Source organism: Apteryx mantelli, chromosome 22, assembly GCF_036417845.1.
Source record: "Apteryx mantelli isolate bAptMan1 chromosome 22, bAptMan1.hap1, whole genome shotgun sequence".
Classification (NCBI taxonomy): Eukaryota; Metazoa; Chordata; class Aves; order Apterygiformes; family Apterygidae; genus Apteryx; species Apteryx mantelli.
In genome coordinates this window covers 8,987,371-9,011,425 of record NC_089999.1, presented here as the reverse complement: position 1 = coordinate 9,011,425, position 24,055 = coordinate 8,987,371, and the positions used below count along the sequence as shown (strand labels likewise).

General features: G+C 39.7%; 1 protein-coding gene across 2 annotated transcripts; it reads right to left on the bottom strand.

The window, feature by feature from the left end:
• RPA1 (replication protein A1) lies at positions 1-23,937 on the bottom strand. 2 transcript variants are annotated; one of them, XM_067309595.1, is made up of 17 exons: positions 23,844-23,937; positions 23,058-23,105; positions 22,686-22,764; positions 22,047-22,155; positions 21,175-21,263; positions 16,306-16,392; positions 14,922-15,054; positions 13,996-14,098; positions 12,825-12,893; positions 12,488-12,680; positions 11,267-11,406; positions 9,461-9,609; positions 7,371-7,503; positions 6,178-6,354; positions 4,775-4,882; positions 1,390-1,476; positions 1-1,011 (listed from the first exon to the last, which is right to left on the bottom strand). In XM_067309595.1, the coding sequence occupies exons 1-17, from the start codon at positions 23,874-23,876 to the stop codon at positions 904-906; spliced, it is 1,845 nt and encodes a 614-aa protein (XP_067165696.1). In that variant the 5' UTR covers positions 23,877-23,937; the 3' UTR covers positions 1-903. The 2 variants fall into 2 exon arrangements, with proteins under 2 accessions (XP_067165696.1, XP_067165697.1); XM_067309596.1 differs by lacking the exon at positions 6,178-6,354.
• Positions 23,938-24,055: the final 118 nt, after the last annotated feature.

Genomic DNA, 24,055 nt, shown 5'->3' with positions numbered 1-24,055 from the left:
TAGGTATTAAACACTGTTTATTGAAACAAAGCTCCCCCCACTTAAAGACCTGTTTCTGATTAACATCATTACAAATAAAACCAAAGAAACTGAACATACAAACATACAAAGTATGTATAGGCAGGAAATGTGCACTAGAAATCAGTCAAAAACATAGCATTAATTGAACTGAAAACTAAAGCAATGCTTTGTAGTTGCCTAGATTTCCCTGGGGGATGGAGAGTCAATGCTTATCTGCCTTCCTCAGAAGAGACAATTTTGATTAATATCAGACCCATCTGACTCAGTCTATTAAACCCTGAAGGAAGGCTATTCTTCAGATATAAGAGATATGTCTTTGATTAATAATTCTACCATATTGCCATTCCAAGCATTAACAACTGCATGGCACCTATGGAAAGAGAAAGCCTTTGAATTCTAGGGAAGAGAACTAACTTGCGCTAATAGACCTGTTCTCTTTAGTCCATATCCAAAAGCTGTATGACAGTCTTCCTCCTACCCTTTGCTGAACAAGTCAAAGTGCCAAGGTTGTCACTACTTTCTTGCAATGGTTATAGAATTTAGCTTTACATATACCAAGAAAGCAAAGTTACTTCAGACATTCTGAATGCTCTGTCTAAAGATACTGGCAATTTGTCTAGAAGAGTCCTCTTTAGCACTATCACAGTTTAATTGACCACAATAGTCTACAACATCATGGCCATTTGAGTGCAATCTTACCTACCAGTGGCATATGTTCAGAGAAATGCATTAAATCACTCAGCCCACTACACTGGACTACCATGCACGGCGTAACTAATGCCAAATCGTCTCACACAGGGTGGGGAGAAATCAATTTAACATTATCTCGATTTTTTCCTGGAACTGGAAGCTTTGGCTTCAGATCAATCAGCACCAGCCCTCTCATCCGAGCTGAGCATTTTTCCTGATGCTTGTGATCAACCTCTTGCTGTATTCTCTGTAGTTCACAGGTTTGACATCCAGTGCTGTAGCCTTAATGCGAGATTCATCCTTTGAAAGAGAAAAATGGCATGTAAAAAGAAGAAAGCTCTGTGCTCCAGGCATTTGGTTCTAACCTTCTTTTGCCCCAGTATCTCATTGCTCTCGGTATCAGAGTTACTGAAGAATGCAAGTTTTGACTCCTAGAGCAGCTATACTGTTTTCAGTTGAACCACACCAGGTCTGATGAACCTGAGAGGGGGCAGTATTATGGAAGGACAGTGGATCCCTCCTTCAATGCTCCAGTGCTAAAGACAGATAGTACTTGCTGTGAGCACGTATCTTTGGAAACTTCTCCCCACACACGAGAGGAAGAAGCTATTTCTTATGGAAACAAGTCCAACCATGCAAGCCACAGGCCACACTATTTGCTTTTTGGGGGATACTTACATTGTAAGTCTCCAGTTTGACTCGGATCCTGAACTCATATGTGTTGAAGTTTGCATTTTGGAACACTTCCTCAAATGCCTGCTCGTTCTGCAAGAAGGACAGAGACAGACATTAGCTGCTGACACTCCAAGCTTCTGGTAGCACCACAAACTTTCAGAAAGTTCACCTTTTGTAGACGTTGACAAAACATGTGACTAACTGGATCACACTGGCAGAGCTGAATCTTCTATCAAGTTTTAGATGCCAAAACCGTAACTTACAATTTAAGAGAAAGTTTAATTCAAGTTAAAAACAAAACAAAACAACCCACACACCACTGGTTTAGCTGGCTAAAAGAAATAGCCCACAGTTGCGCCGACTCTGCAACCAAATAAACAGATTGAAAATAGTACAAGTCTGCATGAAATTCTTTCATACTGCTTAACTGGTTATTTCTGATGTTCTGTTATGACCACGAACACTAACAGAGTTAACCATTTCCCTATTAATGGTCTGTTAGACATTCAGCCTCTATGCCTGTCCATCAAGACTGTATGTATCCTTCACATCCCAATACAGACCTATTTATGAGGATGCTTTGTCAGAAAGCAGCTGTATGTTTTGAACATGCTTTTATACCCATTAGAAGAGACCATATTAAATTGATAAGGTAAACTACTTCTAATTAGCATATGAATAGGCATACTTTACCACATGCCATTTCTCAAGAACAGCATAAAAAAAAACAGACAAGTTGTGGAGACTGGGAAAGCCTTGTCTATTGCTGTATAAATTAGTTGTAAAAAGATTTGCTGACATTGCACAAAAATTCCACAGCCCCATGATGATATAAACAAATAAGTATTAATGCATATATCTACCAAATGCACTTGACTTTGGATCAGTCAGCCCAGAAGCAAACAGAGTATCTGATCTGGAGTTGAACCCATCTCAGTTTCCCTTATATTCCAAGTGTTACATCTGTCATTTTTAATGTACGCAGCACTATTTTACACTATATAGCAATTCTTCTAAGATCTAGAAAGGCACAACAAATGAAGGTGAACAGGAGTAGCTAGTTTTCACAGACTGCAAAATTCAGGCATAGCCTTTCTGAATGCTAAAAACCCTTTCTTCTGACCATCACATGGATTAGAGGATAAGAAACTTACTTTGCAAAGTATTTGGCTTCTCTTCCCAGCTCTGTCACAAACTATGCTAACCTTCAGTGAGTGGAAAATGCTGTTAGTATACCAGCCACTGCTACCCTGCGTTTCCTCCAAGTTTTGGTAATAGGTATGATAGAAAAGTAGATGAAAAGCCTTGCATATGCATCTACGTTTAGTAAGGTCTTTGTACATGGATTCAATACCCACTGCAAGCAGTGGAAAGATTTCTGTCAACTTCACAGGACACTGCATCAGGTCTTTAGAGAAAAAAGACTAAGACAAGTTTACTAAAAATGTATCAAGTACTATTTTTAGAGGCTCATAAAAGTATCAAATCAAAAACAATCTTTTCTGGAACACAAAGCATTCCTGCTCAAGGGCTCATTCCACGCTGCGTTTCATTTTCTACCCCTAGCCGCTTCCACTACCCAGCTCTTCAAAAGACACTGCAAGTCTGTATTCTTACATAGGAACTGCCGTCTATCCTTCCCCATCCAGTTCCCTTCAGCTTTAAAAATGACTAAGAAATTTTGTTTGAACTCTAGCAGAGATTAAGCGTTTCTGAAGAAAGAAAATATTGACAAATTAGGAATGTCTGAAAATGGAAATTTAATTTAAAAGTGCAAGCACATCTAATTAGAACGCCTTAGCAATACATCCTCCAACAGAGCAGAGGTGTCCAGCCTTCATGACATCACACAAACTTTTAGCAGCCAGGAACCACAAGCTTGATATCATTTACCTCCGAATGCCAAAGTAGAGGAAATTTCCAAAGTCATTCTTGCCTGTAAATTATCGAAAAACTAACCCTGCTTTGCAGGAGTCTACAACCGTGCCTCAGGGCAGGCAGGATTACAGACTCAGCAATCCCTCCTGGTTCATTTGCTCCCACAGCCAAGGAACAGGATTACCAACAACAGGTATATCCAGAGCCCTGCTATCAGCCACACTACAGCCTTAGCCTGGAAACACAGCAAGCGCTCTAGACCGATGATCATTCACCATTCAAGAACTTATTATGCTTTCCATATAATTAAAAAACACATATTTTATGTAGCTGCCAACTAAAAAGAGGAAAAGACTATTTTGGTGGAAGGAAAGGAAAATGCAGTAGAGAAGCCTATAGACACAGAGGGAAGAAAATACTGTCAGTTACTGTTTAATGACTTACAACTACCTTAAAAACTGTTCTAATCTGTGAGAAGAAAAGATTAGTTAAGTAACTCCACAAATGACCTATTTTAAAAGTCAATTTTTGGCCCACAAAGTTTCTGATATTTAGCGAAATAAAAAAAAAAAAAGGAGCCTGAGAAGTGGGCTAATGCACATTAGTTCAAAAAGCTTCCTGCCTGCTTAAAAAGATACATACAAATGTTCTGGAACTTTGGGGTTTTGTAAACAATTTTTGGAACATATTAGAAATAATATTGTTAGCATTCATGGGTAAAGCATTTTTTGTAGATTCTTTCAGTCTAGGTACAGTGATTAAACAGCCTGTCCTTTCTATTGTACTCAGCATGTATTAAAGCTGTCAGCCCTCTAAGGGCTGTAGCACTAGCCCCAAGTAATCAGCTGTCTCTCAAGGTCCAGGTGATAAGGACAGGCTGATCCTCAGCTTTTAACAGCCAAAAGAGCTCAGAGGTAGACAGACTGACTGTGGGAGCAAACTACGGGGGAAATCTCTCTGTTCTCCAGGCAGATGGCCTGTGGAAAATAATCCCGAGGAGAGTAAACAAGTCCCTGCCAAGAACTTCAGAGTAGGGAGAAGCAATGATTTGTGATCTTGCAAGAGATACTGAAGTCCAACATCTGGAGGACAATCTTTGACTGAAAGGCCTGAGTTAGCCCATCAGCTCAGAGCACAGGCAAGATCAAATTCTTGCCAAATGCAGCAGAACATCCCTTTCACGTGCCCTCTTTGTGTTTGTTTTAACAAAGCTGTTAACTTCCACAACAGCTACATGGACATAACCCAATGCCTTTGCCACCTCTGTTGACTTAAGAGTGCTACATGCGCACACAGAGACAAGACCATGCTCCCTGCAGTATCAGCACTAACGTACCACACACCTTAGATCTTTCTCCAAGTTGCCTTCGAAATTAACACTACAAGAACACCTTCTTAAGAGGGTGATCAGAAAAAGCAAGAAGTTTGAGGGTAGCCATACAACAAGATGGGTGAAGTATAGTTCAAATTCTAAACATTTGCTAAAAAAAGTAATAAGCTGATGGACTACCTTTTCCTTCAGCTCTCCAAGGAAAGCAGCACTTTGCCCAAGAATGAATTCTGCTGACTCTTGGAAGCAAGTCACCCACTGATACTCCAAACAGTCTGCAATAGTCACCTAAAACAAAAAAAAAAAAGGAAAAAACAAGACAAGTGATTTCATCCAGTTGTGTATTACTCAAGGAAGGCAGTACAAAAGAGCAATGCATTTTACAGCTGAAGAGCATTTTAAATTTCAAGTAACTATCAGAGCCCAGTGCTCCGTAGCTACTTTCTTCACCGAGGGTGGAAGGCAACAGCTCTTTTTATAGCTGCATAGAATGTCATCGTAATTTAAAGCAAGTTAATATTGACAGTACATTATAAATTGAGTCACAGAGAAAGGCCAACAAGATGATATTGGTACACACTGTGATGGAGGTTCAGCTCTGTTCTGCTGTCACTGATGAGCTGTGAGCAAGAACAGGCAACCCAGAATGGCAATAACCAAGGGTAACACCAGCAAAACTGCAACCTGCGTGTACTTAGTACGTACATGAGAACTTGAACATAATACTACATGCTTTTTATGCTACGAGGAGACTATCAAAACATTCAAGGGCACGAAAGAGCAGTAAAAAGATCAAGTACTAGCCTCATGCATTCTCTGTCTGCTTTGACAATTAGGACTGGGAAAATAGGAGAAAAGCTGTTCCTATGATTGCACCCTCAGTAGCCCTTTACATTCTACGAGAATGATTCTGCTATGTAAAGTAGTTCATGTATTCCTAGAAGTTATCTGCTAGAAATTATTCAGAAGCATTGTGCGTTTTAGTGAGACTGCAGGGATAGCTCCCTTCTCTCTGCATGCCCACCTGGCACAGCATTTTTAAGAAGCAGATACAACTCTAATTCATAATGTAAAACAGAGGAAGGTTCAATGCTCGTGGTGTAAGCAAGCATCACAATAACAATCCTCAGACAGTTTTCTGAAGCAGCTCCATTAATGCATGAGACAGAACAATACCTACAAAAGAATGTACTAAATATAGGTAGCAGCTGTAAAAGTGCAATTACTGCTCTCCAGAAATGCCATTTTACTTCAGTTTATCTTCACTATTGAAGAGGCGTAGGCCATCTGTACTCTGCACTGCATAGTACACTTGGAAACCAGAATCAACTGAGCTAGCATCAACTTTTTGGCAGAGAGCAAAGCTTTTAATTGGAGCACTAGGAAAACAAACTGCTAATCAGCTCAATGAAACATTCCTCACTCAGGTACAGCATACAAGCCATTTAAATATCCTCTAATCCACAGGCACCATAGATGGATGAAAAGCACCAGCACCCCACTCTCTCAAAAGGTGTTTTTTTTGAACTGAACAAGGAAATCAGTCAGTGAGAAACACTCTCTCCTCTAATCCATTTACTTACCAGAAGCATCATGCGGTACTTGAAGTCAGGGAATTCACGATCACACTTTTCACAACGGTACAGTCCATTTTGTTGGTCTATCACTTTCTTATTGCAATCCTGAGAGGGACATGCCTGGTACATGCAGTTCTCTTTGCGCAGATGTACCACTGTGCCCACACAGCTAAAATAATCCGCCTAGGAGGGTGAGTGTGCAACATTAGCCTCAAAATACTCAATGTTTTCTAATTCTGAATTAACTACAAAGCATGGTATCCATATTTGGATGTTTAGGATTAAAAGGCTTAACAGATATGGATTATTGGGAAACTGTAAATCAACCCTTCTGTTACAATCATTTCCAAGCTTCCATTATGTTAAATAAAGCCCTTACAGCAAGGTTATTTTGTGTTTCCACTGAGGGAAATTCCAATTGCTAGGTTTTCTTCAGATAAAGCATATTTGCTTCTCCATTGTGTCTGTTCAAATCTCCACTGTTTCCACAGGATTAAGATTCTGCACTTTCCTGTGCTTCTTTTGGTAGTCAGTACAAAAAAAACCCTTACTATGTAACATTACAGATAAGCATTTGGTTAATCTATATCCACAGAACAAAATACACATTCACCATACAAAAGTAATCATCCTAATGGTTTAAGACCACAATCAAGTCTTTCAACAGATAAACAGAGGTTGCTTAAGAAGCATATGCAAGAAACATCATGTAAAATAGCTGAATTACAGGTGAGGTTTCTTCCTTAAATAGAAGTTCTTAAGTATCCTGAATGGCTTAGCACTTAAGTTTGAAATAAATAAATCAAGAAGCAGTATAAGCCTAGACAGGACACTGGACTGGAATGCCAGAGACCTGGGTCTTATTCCTAGCTTTTCTATTGACCAGCTGTGTACCCCTGAAAACCACTTCCTCTTAATGCACCTGTTTCTCCTATAATACTTTATGCTATTTATATAAACAGCTTTAGGATGGACTATTTACACAAGGCTCAGAACTCTCCTGTGAACTTAGTATCATGTTGTGACATCTGCAATGAGCCTGAACTTAATTTTTGTAATTGCATAAATTCTGAAAGATTAAGCATGTATTGCTCAACAACTGGACTACTCCAATGAGCAGAACACCTGCATGAAATCTAGCTCCCTCCTGCCCCCCAACTATACAGAACACGGGCTCAGATTCAGTTGCCCTGCTTTACCTTATCTCCTTGTCCCAAGTTCTCAGATTTGGCTTCAAACAGAGTTTTCCAGTTGGTATTTCCCCCAGTTGCAGGTCCACCCCTCACATCAGAGATTGAGGCACATTCCAAAAGCTGCCCCTCAGAGTCAAACCTGGAAGCATAAAGATGCACTTCTGTTTTCGGATAGCAGACCACACAGACTTATCAAAAGCTTACATTTAGTTTCATGTACTTAATACAAGAGGGATTTTTTTTTAAATCAATGATTTCAAAGGAAACAGTTACAGTACAAACAAAAATAGCATTTCAGAATAAGTTAATACTCTGGCTTAATTAGCATAGTATATTACAAACTCACAAAAGGAGGACAGCTTTGTTCTATATAACTGCAATTTGTTTGCCAGCTAGTGGTCAAACCATGCACTGCATGCTTCTTAAAGGCAGTCAGATAACAAGATTTAAGGGCATCAAGATATTTCCATAATTAAAATTAAATTACATGGTACCATTATCTTTGCAGCAGCTTTGAAAGAAAAGCAAATAGCATTGAACAGATTATGTTTCCCATGTTAAATTAAGAAAGCACTGCTTTTCAGCAAAGGTTGTAGTAGCAACCCATCCAGGTGGCTTTGTGATTTTAGAAAATAGGGCTTTTCATTGAAACTTTAGATGCAACTGCCTTTAAAAGAATTGTTTCCACCTGTGTATAGTAACATGACCAGTAGTTGAATCACATCTTGCCCGATTTTGAGCAGCTCAGCAGAAAGACTGCTAGTTTTAACCTACACCATATTATTACATATTTTATATATAGCATTACATTGTTTTCCAGTAAAACTCAGTTTCAGCCTTCATGGCTCAAATATACATCTTCTCATGTCAGTCCTACCTCACACAAAGATCTCTAGGAGTATTACAATAAAGTAGAAGAACCAGAGGCTGAATTATCATGTTCTTTATCCTGCTTACAAGTCAGATTACGTTAAGAGAAGGATGATGAAAACCTCGGTTCACTGACATGTCAAGACTGCTGAAGAAATGGCACCGACAGGCTTGAGAAGCAGCTATGCTCAGCCATCTTCTGGTGGAGAATTATCAGGTATTTGTTCAGATTTGATGCCCCTTTCAGAACAGGGCCAGAAAGCCAGAATCTTAGATTACAGATATTTTCCCCGCAGCCTTACAGAAAACCACAGGGCACTTGAACTTTTTTCCTCTCTTCCCTTTTGCTTCTCAAGTAGCTTTTCAGTTCTTTGGGAGGACATGCTGTTTTGTCCTCACGCACCCATATTGCTAACCCACAGACTGCACGCACCAACAGGACTCAAAACCTGAACTTAATGAAAATGTCACAGTAATATCCGAGACCCACAATCAATTTTTATCTTCAACAACCCTCTTTAGCACGGAAGAGCCAACTATCTGACAAACGGAGAATGCCAACACAAGTATTTTATCCATGTTTGGGGGATTTAGGTGGAACCTAAATGCAGGATTCATGAAACCTAATGCTTTAGGCACTGCACCCACTTAGTACATACACCACATTCCACCATATTAGTACTTAGAGTAGACAATTCAGCAGCTTCCTACACTAGGATCAACAACAAACCACTATGAAGTCACTTTGCTTTGCTGACATAGATGAAAGTGTTATTCGCTATCTGAAGAACATCAGATAAGGAACAGAGACTGTAAGAAGTCAACGTAGTCCTCCAGTCCATACCAACAGAGTACATACCAGATCCTCAGATTCCACATAACAGAAAAAGCCTATGAAAAAACATTGCTCTCTCAGCTAACACCTCAGAAAGCAGAGTTAGTCAAAAGCCTGATTTCATGCTGCCTTCCAAGGCTCTGGGTCAGCATACGCTACTCCTACTCCAATTCTTCAAGATCTGTCACGGAATTACAAGTTTGTGAGTCGAACAGCTTTTTAAAAAAAAAAAAAAAAAAAAAAAAAAAAAAAGACAGCCTTTCAGTCCCTAGTGATTTTGAAAAAGAAAAGTTTCTAGCTCAAGTACAGAAAAATAGAGTGCAGAGTAGATAACAGTAAAGAAACAGAGATTCCACAGCAGGTTGAAGTGAATCAACACAAACAGTCATACCATCCTCGGAGCTTAAAAGCCTCTGGGCTATCGGGGTTGATGACAACTGTGCTCGAGGACAGGACAGACAGGCTTCTACCACCGAAATCGGAGACTCTGGCTCCTTTGATGGCTATCACAGGTTGTCTAGAACCATCAAATTTTTCAGCCTGCATGTGTGAAAAGACAGAAAACAATAGTGACACACCACAGTTAAAGGTATTGAACTTGTGGTCATAATTCACAGGTCATGACAAGAGAACAAATCTAAACCAAACTATCTTTCTTTACTTTATTTGGGAGGTATGATTTTAAACTATATCACTAAGAGTTTAAGAGGAGACTGTGGAAAAAACAGAATCCTTAAATCTTGATACAGAGAAGCTGCAGACCACTGGTTTGGAAAGAAAGGATTGGTCCCCTCCATCAGGAGTTTTACACTAGTATTTTAGAAAGAGGGCTGGGTCTAGATAATGGAGATTTCTCCAAACAAGAGAATTTTAGCTAGAGAAGACTTTTCAGAAGATGAAACTACTCACTTGGCTTGACGGAGCCAAGCATGTCTCTTCCACTACTGTTTACTAAGTAAGAAGTCTAGATATGCTGACAAAACTTTGTTGTCATTCCATTTCTGTTTCTAATCTTATAAAGGTGCTTTAAAGCTGTTCAGTTGCCATCAGTTTATTATCTGAGTAAAGTCACACAGACGCTGCCAAACAAAGAACCTCTTGGTACTGCAGAGGTTTTGAAAGGTATAGTTTTTCTGAATTCCACACCACTTCGGAAGCAAGGAGAGGATTATGCACTTAATCACAAGTGAGTGGGGGTTAGCAGTACTGTTTGCTGCACCCATGAGATGTATAAAGAACACACAACATATCTGGGCAATTAAGGCAATGACTGCTATTAGGGAGATATGGATTCTAACCTCAGCTGTGCCAGTTGCAAGTCACACAGCCCTAAATAAGTCACTTCCCCTCAATGCTTGTAATTACCTCTATTCTACAAGTAAGGAAACGTATTTAACCTTGTAAAATGCAGATCCCTGATCTCTCCTTGGAGAATTACACCAGAAATCAACTGCCCAGTAACCTCTCCTATAAGAGGGTGCATCGGCCTCAGAACTTCATAATACTCAAATTTAGTTTACTCCATTTATATCAGCAGATAGTTAACAGTGTTTAGCTACCTCCAATATCTGTGTACTTGATGATCACTTAGTCATAAAGCATCACTGTCAAACTGGTAGGGTCACTCCCATTTCATAGAGTGGAACATAAATACCTAAGCATCTACAATATAGTTAAAAAACAAAGTAGTTTGTTAAAAGGATAAAGGAGCAGTTTACTGCAACTACTCAGCCTCTCAACTCCAAGTCTCCGATGTTTACACTTCTTTTAGTTTGAGATACGGCCTTTCAGCCACCTAGGTAAGCAGAGTTTATGCATGGTAACAAATACCCCATGCTATGAATAAAATTAATCTAAATTGAGACAACTGTAGCCATCGGGCTTTTCCATAATCAAACTACAAGTCATATCCTTTTCTAAATCAGAAGCCTGTTATCTCTGGTCTTTGGGCTTGAGACAACGTCTGCAGTTGTTCAGAACATATTAGTCAGATCTTGTCAGCAGTTTGTCAGAGAAAGGTTAAGAATATCACACCTGAATGAAACCAGACAGTCTTTCACCTTCTCTTCTCTGTCCCTGATTCCTCAAACACCTAGGACTCTGTCTCAGTGCTATGCCCATCTCAGATCATACAGCACATTTGTTTCTCCACCCTACATAACGGAACCTTTGTTTAAAAACAGGTAAGAGTACGTACCTCAACTCCCCATAACGTAGCTGTCACCAGCTTCCCAGATGTATCCATCAGGTGCACATTCCTCTTCGACACCTCCCTATTGTTAGATTTCACTGTAATTTTAGTGACATCTTCATAGCTCTTACAAATTCCAATTACATCTGAAAAAAGTTACAATTTAGTTAGACTTGCTCAAGGGTCACAATAGGGGAATATGAGCTGAGACCAAAGAGTAGAACCCATTCAGTGTCACATTTTTACCTTGTAAGATCCTATCTCCCTATTCGTATCAAAACTGATGTGGAAAATGAATATATTACAGTAGGAATGTTTTTGGTGGAAGAAAGCTCTACTAGAGAATTCATTCTTGCTTTAATTTTGTTGACGAATTCATGAAGATGTTCATGAACGCAAGACTCACCACATTAGAAAAATCAAGGCATTATACTACCTTTTTCCATCCCACTCTGCCAAAGGGCTCCAGCCCTGATCCTGCAAGACCCCCTTGCTGTTCAAGCACAAGTCTCAGGCGAGGGGTTTCAAAGCGACTATAACACCAAGAAGCAACTAATGCCCTTACCAGTCCACATGTTTGGGATGCAAGAAGTAATGCAGTTCACCTTGCACTCCCTAACAATAAACCACTTTCAACAATATAGATCTACCTTTAAAATTCCTAGCTGAATGCCTCTGAATCACATGCATCTTGTGCCTGTGAAACCTGAGAACTCCCGCCCCCACTCAAGCCTCTGATTTTTCCGGAATACTCTGTCCAACAAATTACAGAAAAACAAACCCCCAATACTTCACAAAGCAAGCCAAAACAGTCATGCAACTTGGACTTGGATGTAATGAATTATGCCAAAATTGCTACAGAGATAATTAGATAGTACAAGAAAGCAAGACCACGGAAGGTATGAAATGCACACGTGCTGAGCAAGGACATTTTTTCCTTCAGCCCTTTTCTGTGGAAAACAATGAACACAGCACAATAAACAAGCATCATTTGCTGTCTTTAGCTTGAAGCACAAGTTTGCAAATAAATCAGTATATATTGTTAGCAGAAAAGGACAAAAGACATCTTAACAGTAAAGTTACCCAAGGCATTTTTAATGGCAACCAGCACTGGATAACTTCATTCAAGAGACCATAAAGCATTGTACACTCACTACCTCCCCAGTGTTCACAACACAAAATAGAATTTCAAGCCTTACAGTTTCCCATTTTGATACTTATACTGACCAACAATTGAGTCTTTGGGTGTGTTCTCCAAGTCAGAGATGGATACGAACTCAAACTGAACAGATGGAAGATGCCGGGCATCATCACAGGGCACAACTGAAGTTTCATTAGTGAATGTAATTTCATAGTCATTCTTAACAGCTGTGTATTGCTTGTTAGCAGTCTTCAAATTGCCTTTGGTAAAATAATATACCTACAGGAGAAAACAGTGAAACAGAGGATATTATCAGAAGTCAGAGAGAGAAAATAGATTGTGTTCACCTTTAGAAAATCCTTGCTATGCTTAAGCTCCTCTTTTTAGCTCATGTCAGTCTATGAGAGTACGATGCTACCGTACCTTGTTCAATTCAATGAGTGGAAAGAACTTGTCTGCTTGATCATTGAATGCAGTAGCTCTAATCTCACCCTGCAGGAAAACAGGAGAGCTGGTCAGAACTGAAATTCAGCAGGCAAAAAAAAAAAATCTTTGCAATGTTAAAGTGGTACCATTTCTACAGACAGAGTGGTCTGTCTGACTAGCTCCAGGCATGTGAGAAACAAAAATATCCCCCTTGCATTTGTAGTTATAGCTAGAATGACATATTCTATACCTGACCATCAATTCTCACATTTAATCTTCATTAATACATCTAGAGCTCCAAAATGAAATGCAAGAGAATTATGTATCATACATACACCTCTGACAGATACACTTAAAGCTGGCATTAACAGTATTCCATTATAAGCAAAAAAAAGTTTCAGATAGATCACTCGGCTCTACAAGTGAGTACACAGATGTATTGTGATATCTCCTGCTTACACAAAATGTCAAGTCCTTAAGTAACAAATAATAACAATTATAAATTCACTAGATAGAAATACTACTTTTAAAAAAGTGAATACTGACAGTATGCAGAGAAAATATATGGCTGATGATAACATGTTGTATTATTAACCTCACATTTTATACTAAATATAATCTTGCAGAATTTTGTTTGTTTTTGTGACTGAAGGCTGTAATTTGATAAGAGGTTTGGGTGACAAACTGCAAGTTTAGTCAGATTAACCAGATACCATTCCCCAAACAAACCACAGGTGAAATTTCCTAGTATTACAATAATTCATACCCCGATTTCCTCATAAAAAGTGAAAGCTTATATTTGGGAGGTGATGCTCCTCTTGCACCTTGTTTTATAAGGTGATATTTAAGCAAAAATGAGACCACTTTCTCAATCTAAAGGGAACTACAAACCTAATTAGGTTGTCAATTTCCATAAACAACTATATTTTGAAGCTGCGAAAGTTTAGTCACACACTTTGACGAAAAGTAACCAGTAATGCCATATATTTAAGACTTCTTTCTTTCTGAATAAGAGCTGCTGATGCTCAAGTTAATGAATACGAAAGTACAAGTTTCAGCTGTAATATAATACCATTTTTTAAAATACGCTTTATTTCCTCTGTTCTGTCTTTATGAAGGGTTCATCAGTATCTGGCAAACATTATATTTTTCTCAATGCAACACTTACACTTTCATCAACTAGCTCTATAGAGAAGAGCTTTCCTTCACCACGGGAGTTGCTCCACGTGCGGATCTGGCCCTTTTGGGTAACACGGGCACAAATGGTCCACCTGCAAATGTGCAAGAAATCACTGTTCTATGTCCCCTTTTTAGAAGGGATTAAATTTACAAACCTTTGGAACTTGAGTGTTACAATTTAAAAGCCGGAATTTTTCCACTGCACCTTAGCAAGGCTACCTGCCTTTCTGCAGCTTTCTATTTTAATGGCCTAGACCATTAAAAATGAGAAGGTTATACAGAAAGCAGCAACAAAGCCAGTCATAAAATATCCGATAGATATAATAGTGAGCAATCCTTCTGCATAGGAGCAGGCCTCAAATATTTTACTCTTCTCAGGTACATTTCCCTATATAGCAGTTTGCCTGTTCTGAAAAGCCATATTAGAACTCAAGAGCCCAATTACAGGTTTTATATTTAACATGCGTAAGCAAATCAGCTTGCATAACTTAAAGATGTTATTCACAAAAAAATTACATCCTCAGGCTTTTAAACAGAACAGTAGCTGAAGTCAATAGCTTGCTTAATTATTTTATCATTAAATTGCCAAAAAAGTTTGCTTTAGGGAAAAAAGAAAAAAAACCCAGCCAATTGATTTTCAAGTAAAAAATTAAAAACCCATCAAGTTCAACAGGGTAACTTTACCAAAACAATACAAAGGCCAATCTCAGATTGTCAGTGTTGAAAACAAACAAACAAACCCCAAAAACAACAACAAACCCTGTACAGCTGTTTTGTTTAGAAGTTAACTGATGAAGTCAAAAAAACTTAATAAAAAATGATTTGCCAGAGGTTCATACATGAGAAAGCAAAAATAAGAGATTGTTCCTTCATGCTTGTGACACTTTAAATATCTGTAAAAAAATTATAACTCACTTAGATTGGTAAGGGTTCAAGCTGGCAATTGGCACTACTTTGGACTGTGATCCACCTGGTGTCTTCACTGAGCTGGGACCACTTGCTTTACCAAATTGCTTTGAGGGAGCATGGTACTTCGGAGCAGCAGAACCTTTCAAAAAGGCAGCAAAGCACACAGAATTTCAGGGGGGAGGGGGGAAAAAAAAAAAAAAAAAGAAAACCACACACACACAGACAAAAGCCAGGTTAAAACCTGGTACCAGGTTGGGCACCGCAATTCATCTGTAGAAGTTTTCCTGCTATGCAATGGGAAGCTGCACAGAAGCTAAGGTTATACTTAAACGTGGGCAAGCACTTAAAGCTCCATGCACTGTGCTACCTGGGCACCACATCAAGTTTCTGTAAACTATTTGTTGAAGCACTTCTACTCTGGGTCACAAGTATTTTCCAGGCTGCAAACTCTTGCAGAAGAGAAAATACTCAGATTTTTAGAGCACTTGCACTGGAAATGAAGACATCTCCAGGATCAAGCAGTTAAACACAATCGGCCAACTGTTGGTTAGCTGCAAACTGATCTAAAACACTGTACATCGAGCTTTGGATCTACACCATTTGGGGAAATGATTAAGAAATGATACCCCAAAATCAAACCATTTCTTCACATACGACACTACTGCTAGCTCTAAACATTAATCTTATTCACATATAAATGTAGAACTTTGTAGAACTTTATAATCAAATTTAAGAAAAGCTGGTTTTCTGTTGTAGTAAACTTTTATAAGAGTTTTGCTATTTCAAAATCTTTCTTAAATGGTTTGGGACAGAATACAGACAGGTTAAAGCCTCATTGACAGTTAGGACTTGGATAGCTTTTTTGCTTTAAAAATAAGTCTATACATTGACATTCAAATTGACTGCCTTTTTCAGTAACTCGCCATTGAAAAAACTTCATCAAAAATTGTATTTATAGATGTACTCTCAGATTAATTTGTCCTGTAGCACCTAAACTGTTTGGCCTCAATATCTCAACATTGATAACGCACCTTTTGGTCAGCTCCAAATTGTAGCCTACTTGGGTGTCTAAAGAGTAGTGTTTCAAGAATGCAAAATTGCATCGGACTAGATGTTCGGCTTACATAGCTTTGTGAATGAGTTTCTACCAAAGTCCCTTCCTATTTCCCTCCCACTTGGCAGGGGAACAGTTTTTTTTTTTTTTTTTTTTTTTTTTTTTTTAATCCTAAAATAACCTCTTAAAACAATTCATCTTTCAAGCTATGGGTTAGTCTTTAATATATTGCTTCTCTTCCAGCAACATTATAGAAAGGAACTATTTTAAATTGAAACTGCAGGTTTTTCACTGCACAAAGCAGATTCCAGGAGTCCTGCCCAGAATTACTCTTACCTGCTACTGACAAATTACCATTTTGCTGCTGGGGTTTGCTGGGTGCAGGGTTTGCTGCTGGAGCTGAAGAACGTTGCTGCCCTTGCCCTGATAATCAAATGGAAAGACATCATTTAGGACAGTAGAGAGCACAGTAATTAAAACTACATTTAAGTCTTTTATAGTACGTAGGGCTACTGTGAAAACAAAATTTTAACCCTGGGGACACATACTAAAATTGAGGTGTTATAAGACACAGCAGTAGTAAGTTATCCAGTGAACAATATTAACATGGAGGAATTTCAGTCAGATCCTTCCTCAAGCAACTGCTTTCTACCTTGGAAAGATTCAGGTTTGACAGTTATTTAGAAGGACAGTACTGAAGTAATCTTGACAGCTTCTCAGTTTTTACAGGCTTCTGCTGCTCTGACAGGTAGTTTTGACTACTACTACCACCACCACCACCTAAAAGCTAAGATAAAAACTGTAGCAGAAGTACCTCTTAAAATTCAGAGAGGACCAAAAAAGCGCTGGATGAAGTCAAATATGAAGTTAACACAGGACAAAACGTTTGTAATGTTTTATTTCCAATATACGAAGATAGTTAATGTGGGGATGATGGGTTCATCTCAGCATTCACCACATCCCTCTCGGGACACGGCAGTAAGTTGCACCGGGAGTGAGATGACACCACAGTGGGTGCACACCTGCATGTTTTTGTAGATTCCAAGACTTTTAGGCACCTTATATTGATGATGAGTTACGTGAGAAAGAGCAGCGTGACATCTTTAGAGAAATACTACATTGAAAGATTAATCTACAGCCCAAATACCTGGATTATTTTACAGAAATAATTATTTTCCTTTCATATTTTGCCTTGAGCTCAGTAGGCGCCCAACATTTTTGTCTTTCTGGACACAGCTAATTCTTAAGCTAAGAATTTACAGGAAATCCTAGGCCCAAGCAGGCAAAGCCCCACTGATTTGGCATGAGGGAAGCAAGATAGTCACAGGGAGGGGAAGAAAAGAAGATCAGACCAAACCCCTAAACATCACAGAGAACAAAAGCATCGAACCCCAGAACAGAATGGCAAGAGAGGATGGCACAGAAGTATGTTAAGGAAACTTAGGCAATGCAAGGTGTCCCTGCTGCATGCATGTTACCTCAGTAGACCGAGGAAGTAACAGTGACCCTCTAGTTATTTTTAATCCAGAACAAGGTCTTCACACAAAACCAATACGCTCCTCTAACTTGCCGCAGTAAAGTCACAACGGTGAACTGATGACAGCAGTCTCCCTGGCAACAGTGTGACGTCAAACAATAATGTGTATTTACTGAAGAACCCACTAGATGGAGAAGTCAGATTTCACCCTTGCTCATCTGCCTCGGGTGCTCAGAAGACCCAGTCAGGGTCACTCTTCAACACCCCAAATTCATTTTGTATAAGAGGAGGGTGTAGGGGGGGGAAAAAAAAAAAAAAAAAGAGAAAGAGAAAGAGAAAGAAAATGTCTGGAAAGGGAATAAAGAATAAAAGAACAGGAATGAGCGTATGAAACAGTAATAGATTTCCTCACTACTTTTGTCCCAAATATTTTTTCACTAGGATTTTTAAATAGCATAACACGCACTTGTGTATTATGAAACACAAAATCGTGTTTTAATGGTTGTCTACCTACAGTCTGGCATTTCTGAACATATTAAGAATATATTAACACATCTGTGCATGTGTTTGAGTACAGAAGCAGCAGAAACTCCTTCCAGTTTTATTGCTTGAAGAGTTCAGATGCTCCTAAATTATGGGGTTTGGTGGCTGGTGGCCCACAGATCACTTATAGTCCTCAGAAAGCTGACTCCTCTGCCTGGTTTTTAGCTGTTAATTATTCATTAAGCTGAAAAAGCATTTGAAATACCTAATAATATTTCTGTTTTATGTGTGCTGAGTTACTCAGTTCCAAACCTTTGGTCAAAGCCAGTCACATAGCCCACTCCAACCTAATAGCAGTATAAACTGTTGGAACCATGAGACTATGGTTATTACCAACAGGTCCTGCTTCAGTGCTATGGTGACAGAAGATCTGTCCCAGCTTTGAGTGGCAGCATGTGAGGAAGAAGAGGAGGAGAGAAAATGCACTTCGAAAGAATGGACACCAAAAGGTGACAGCAGGAAGAGCAGAAAGGAAAAGTTCAAGTGAAAGTAAAAGTATACCAAACATTTCAACACTGAAAGATTAATGACAAATTAAACATAAATAACAAATAATTGTTACAGTAAGAATAAATTCCAACATCAGAGTAATTTGAATGAGATTAATGACAGTAATAACATTATCATCTTATTTTCTACTAAGAACTGAACTGCTCAATCTTAATTTTCAATACTATTGTGAAACACTGCCTGAAAAGTTTTTATGATGTGTATTAAGAAGATTGTGTCTCTAGCTTCCTTGTTAGGCAGATTAACCACCTACTGCTCAACTGTAAAGTGGCCAAAAGCTAACTTCTCACTCCTTGGGTCCTACTGTGGTATTGCAGTCTAGAAAAAAAATATTCTATATTACTAGGTTTAGCAATTTGAGATCTGAACTTAAAATAAGACTAAAAGTAGGACTAATCATTTTAAAAAATATCTGAAGTTCATTCAAGAAAACAGCAAAATGATCTTATGATATTCATTCAGCATTAGCTAAGTTTTCCTCAAAATATCACCTGTCAATATATAGAAGAACTTAGAGAATCTGCAACTTTAAATAACCCTTTGCCATTATATAAAGGCCTTTATGACAAATGAGGCAGCCCTGCAGAGCAGAAAGGCTGGTTTGGGCATACCTAATCTAAACTATTACCGTCTTTTGTAACTGGGACCTTACTTAATACCAAATCAAAGGGTATGAAATCTACAGAATAATGTCAGTGTTAAAATGCAGTATACAGCACATCAAATTCAAAACCTCTTACTCATCTAATTTAAGAGTGCACTTATTGTGATCATGCACCCTGTAACAATGCTATCCCCAAATAACATGTGAATTTAAAAACTTCAGTGCTGCGAACTTTTGTGAGTGTAAATGAAGAACTCTGGCAAACAATTCTGGTAAAATTTTGTAAAGATTATAGCCATTTAAGACTTGCATAGTTTCTTTATCATCTATCAAAGCTATAGGCTGAAAAAGTAAAATCTATCCAGAGAATAACACCAATAATTTACAAAGACATTTTTACCAAAGTCATAGTCATTTTTACCAAAATTTATACTCTTTAAGATTTATTTTCAAATCAGTTTTGTAAGATCCAAGATTCTCAGTTGTTTCTAAGCAACAATATGACAACTGAAAGACACTATAGGTCATGAGAAACTTGCTGTTGTATCATGTAAGCAAAGGAAATGGGAGAAAGACACAGAACTGTCTGCTCAATAGCTTTTCTGAAAATCTTGGTCTCTACAGCAACGGTGAGATTAAACCATAAAATCAGAGATGTCAACACATTTTTTAAACAGCAATTAGCTAAGTAACTATCACAGGAACAATGGATTCTTTAGGCTCATTTAACAAACGCCCCTCTAATCCCCCAGGAAAAAGAAAATTTAATGAAGAAAGATGTCTTTGCCTTTGCAACAGTGAAATTTCTACTTCAATTAGTAAAGTAGATTTCTAACCAGAACAGCAGTGTATCTATTATCATTGTTTGTCCAAAATATCCTACAGAAAACTGTTGACAGTGTATGGTCCCTTAGTAATGAAAATATATTTACTCACTTTGACCAGAAACAGCCATTTCTCCATAAAGAGCTATTTTGCTAATTAGTTTCAGCTATTACTTGTATATAGGTCAATAATGAAGCTGTTCAAATATCTTTAAGTGCTACTTATCCTCTCTCCTTTTTTAGGAGTAGAATTAGAAGAACAGAACATATTCCACAATTTTGGTTCAACTTTTGAACATATCTCTGAGGTAGAAAAATATACACTCATCTGGAAAGTGACTGGCCTGGGAATAAGTTCAGCAAATTAAAATAAAGAACATAAATAGTTATGCAACATAATATAAACAAAAAACTCGTGGTAGGTTTAGTTAGTGCCAACCCAGCTCTGCATCTTTTTTCAGATGGCAGAGTAGTAACAGGTGCTTAGGAAAGTCTGTATACTGGTCATGTTTTCATACTGGTATCTCATCCACATACTTTGAGCAATCTAGTTTTAGTGCTTCCTGAACCCAACGTTCACACAAAGGACGTACTGTTATGTTTAACAGCCTTTAATGGATTTTTCCTTCATGTCTAATTGCTTTTTGAACCTGTGCCAATTTTTGGCACCCACATCATGTAGCGTCAAGTTCCATAATTTAACTATGCACTCTTTGGGGGCATGGTACAGCCTTTGTTTTAAAACCACTGCCTGATAATGTAAGAACTAAAGAGCATCAAATGAACACAGAAGAGCGGGAGAGATTCATCATTCTTTACTCATCCCCTCCATGCCATCTTACAGTTTCATAGATTGTTATTACATCCTCCTCCTGCTGTTTTCTTTCCAGACCAAAAATCTTAGTCTCTTTGGTTACTCATTACAAGCAGCTTCTACATACTTACTGGAAGACTAGGTAGAGACCACTAATGTATGATAAAAAGCTCTCAATGTTATCACAAAGTATAGATACTTCCCAATATCACAGAGACTGAAATTTCAACTATAGTGAAGATTTTACACAAATACAAAGTCTATTTTGCGTTAAACAAATAGAAAGGATGTTCAAGATCTGGACATCATTGTTGCAAGCATAAGAAAGCTGAACACGTCTGCCTGCTTGTTGTTAAATGAAAAGAAACAGGCAGCTGAAAGATCATCATAACAGTCTCTTCAAACAAGTTATTTTTCTACTGTAATTACTTACCTTCATTGTATGGCACCGGATTGCCAATATTCCCACCAACCATATCAGCAGTTTTCAGAACATCCAAATCCATCAGAATAACGACTCTCCTACAAACACAGAGCAGACAGTGATAAAGACTTTCATTCTGTCTGCATGCCTAACAGACTTTGAATATCCTCTGCTGCAGATAAGAGAAACAGCCAGTAGGGGCAGATTCTTTGGACAAGAGATCTGGAAATAAAAGCTCTCCACTGTCAGCTTAACTCACTCACAAGGTACAGCTAGGCTTAAAACAATATCACATTTCAAAGAGAGCAGATGACAGGCAGAATGGGCACACAGAAATGACTTGAAAGAACATAGACAGATTTTACAGGAGAGAATACATTCCCTGACTCAGGAGAAGTTATATTCCCCCCACAGAAACATTGAATAAAAAAAGATGCAGAACCTCAGTTACCATCCTCCAAGACACTTGCAGTTTTTAGATTGTCACTTTACCCAAATCACTTGTTAGTTTACAGTATCCTACCCCTTTCTTCTCTCAAAGTTTCATAAAAGAAAGACCAAAGACTTCTAAGTAACAGGAAAATGTCATCACTTCTTTTCTACAACAGGTGATTTTAAGTGAATTTTAACAAACCTCAGTATAATTCTGTGTATTGCAGCTCATTGCCTACAATTAAACTACTATATTAGATACATCTGCACTCACTGCAATCACATTCAGTAATTTTTACTTCTGCTATTGCTTGTGTTGGGTATTCTCCCTCCTGCATACTCAAGACCAATTATTTATGGATAACCCCAATCAAAAGCACTTAGCCTCTGCTTAGTCACACAGGATGGAGTACCCATTAGCATTACTGCAATTAAAACAACATGAATACCTTCCATCTTTCAGACTGTTGACAATGAATCTGTTAACCTGGCAGATACAGTGAGCTGCTAAGCGCTCCTCTTCCACAAGAGAGTTCAGCTGTGTTGCCAACATGAATGCTGCAAAAAGTAGAAGAAAAACATTGAAACAATTACCATATGCCATCCTTAAGAGGGGCTACCATGGTTGGCCACAACTTTTTCAGTCAGTCTGCTGGTGTTACATTAGATCTACAGCTTGCTCCATTAATTATGGCACAGGAAACAGTGTAACAGCTAACAATTCACCAGCACTCTGAACATAAAATAAGGATTTGTCCCCCAAACTTAGGAGACTTGATCAAGCAATGATAGCTAGAATACATTAAAGAAATTAGAGAATGATTAAGCTAAACTACTTCAAAGCCACGAAAACATCAGCTACAGATTCCTATGTCTTCATTATACCCTGTAGTGAATTACTTGCTTACAGTTCACAAGGGAGTATTGAAATGCAGTCGCACAGCTCAGAATACAAGCAGTCACTATATATGTCACTTGCTCCTTCTATACTCATTTCATCACTACAAACCTAGACATTAGACCAGAAACTATGGCAACGTTAGCATCTCCACATTTGTGAAAATCTCACTGCAGCTTGTCATACTTACAGGAGAGTGTGTTAACACCATCACTCATCAACACTCGGTAACGCGGTGGCCCATTTCCTGTAGCAATAGCCCGTGTATTCTGAAGGAAAACACCAGACTGTTAGTCCTCACTGGCTCATTCAGAAACACTTCAGAAGCAAAGTCGCATCTTCAGTGAATGACTCAGTCTATTTAGCTTTCTTCCTGAGCACTGCTACCAACAGCAGAGCTCCAGTCATACAAAACCTACTTTTCTCAGTCACATTAAGGCTACATCAGCCATGCTCTGCTCCTCTGCAGAGCAATTTCAGCTGCAGTCTGGTCCTGCTCACAACCCTGCAAGGAAGAGCACGCAGTCACAGCTGACAGGACAAAGTAATGAGGAGTACTCACTATGACTTGCAGCACAGGCTTGGAGATGTTCTCCCCCTGCATTATGGCCTAGAGAGGAGGGGAAATCAAAAAAAAAAAAAAAAAAAAAGAGAGAGAGACCCTCAGAGAGGTGCCACCTTCTCACTCAGGAGACCCACAGCAGAGGGGGAACTGTCAGGAAACTGCCATGGTAATGTGAATGGCCAACATCGCTGAGCCCAGCTGGGGCCCTCCCTTCAGGACCAGCCCGTCTCAGCACACCATGCCCAGACTCTCCCCTTTCCCTCAGGGCTAGGCCCAACCCTGGGCCTTGTTCCCCACCACCACCCCCAGACCCCTCCCAACCAGGCCTGGCCCAACATCCGGTGCCCCCCTCAGGGCCAGGCCCAACCCTGGGCCTTTCCACCCCCCCAGTCCCCTCCCGACCAGGCCTAGCCCAACATCCAGTGCCGACCCCCCCCCCCAATCCCAGACCATGCCTGACCCTGGGCCTTGTTCCCCCCCTCCAGCCCCCTCCTGACCAGGCCTGGCCCAACACCCGGTGCCCCATCCCACCCCAGACCATGCCTAACCCTAGGCCTTGTTCCCCCCCTCCAGCCCCCTCCTGACCAGGTCTGGACCAACACCCGGTGCCCCCCTCAGGACCAGGCCCAACCCTGGGCCCTTTCACCCCCCCCGGGCCCTCTCAAATAGGCCTGGCCCAACACCCGGCGCCCCCCCCACACCCCAGGACTAGGCCAGACCCTGGACCTTGTCTCCCTCCCAGCCCCCTCCGACCAGGCCTGGCCCAACACCCGGTGGCCTCACCGCGATAGCGCCCTCGCTCAGCCGCACGCTCATGTTGCTGCGTCTTCTGCCGCGCTCCGCTACTGCCGCCAAATCCTCCCGCCGCCCCGCGCCTGGCCCCGCTCCTTCCGGCGCGCTCTCCTTGCGTCACCGCGGCGCGCGAGCGGCCTAACGGCAGCCGGAGCGCGCCTATTGGCTGGGCGGCGCCGTACGGCGGAAGCGCTCGCGGGAGC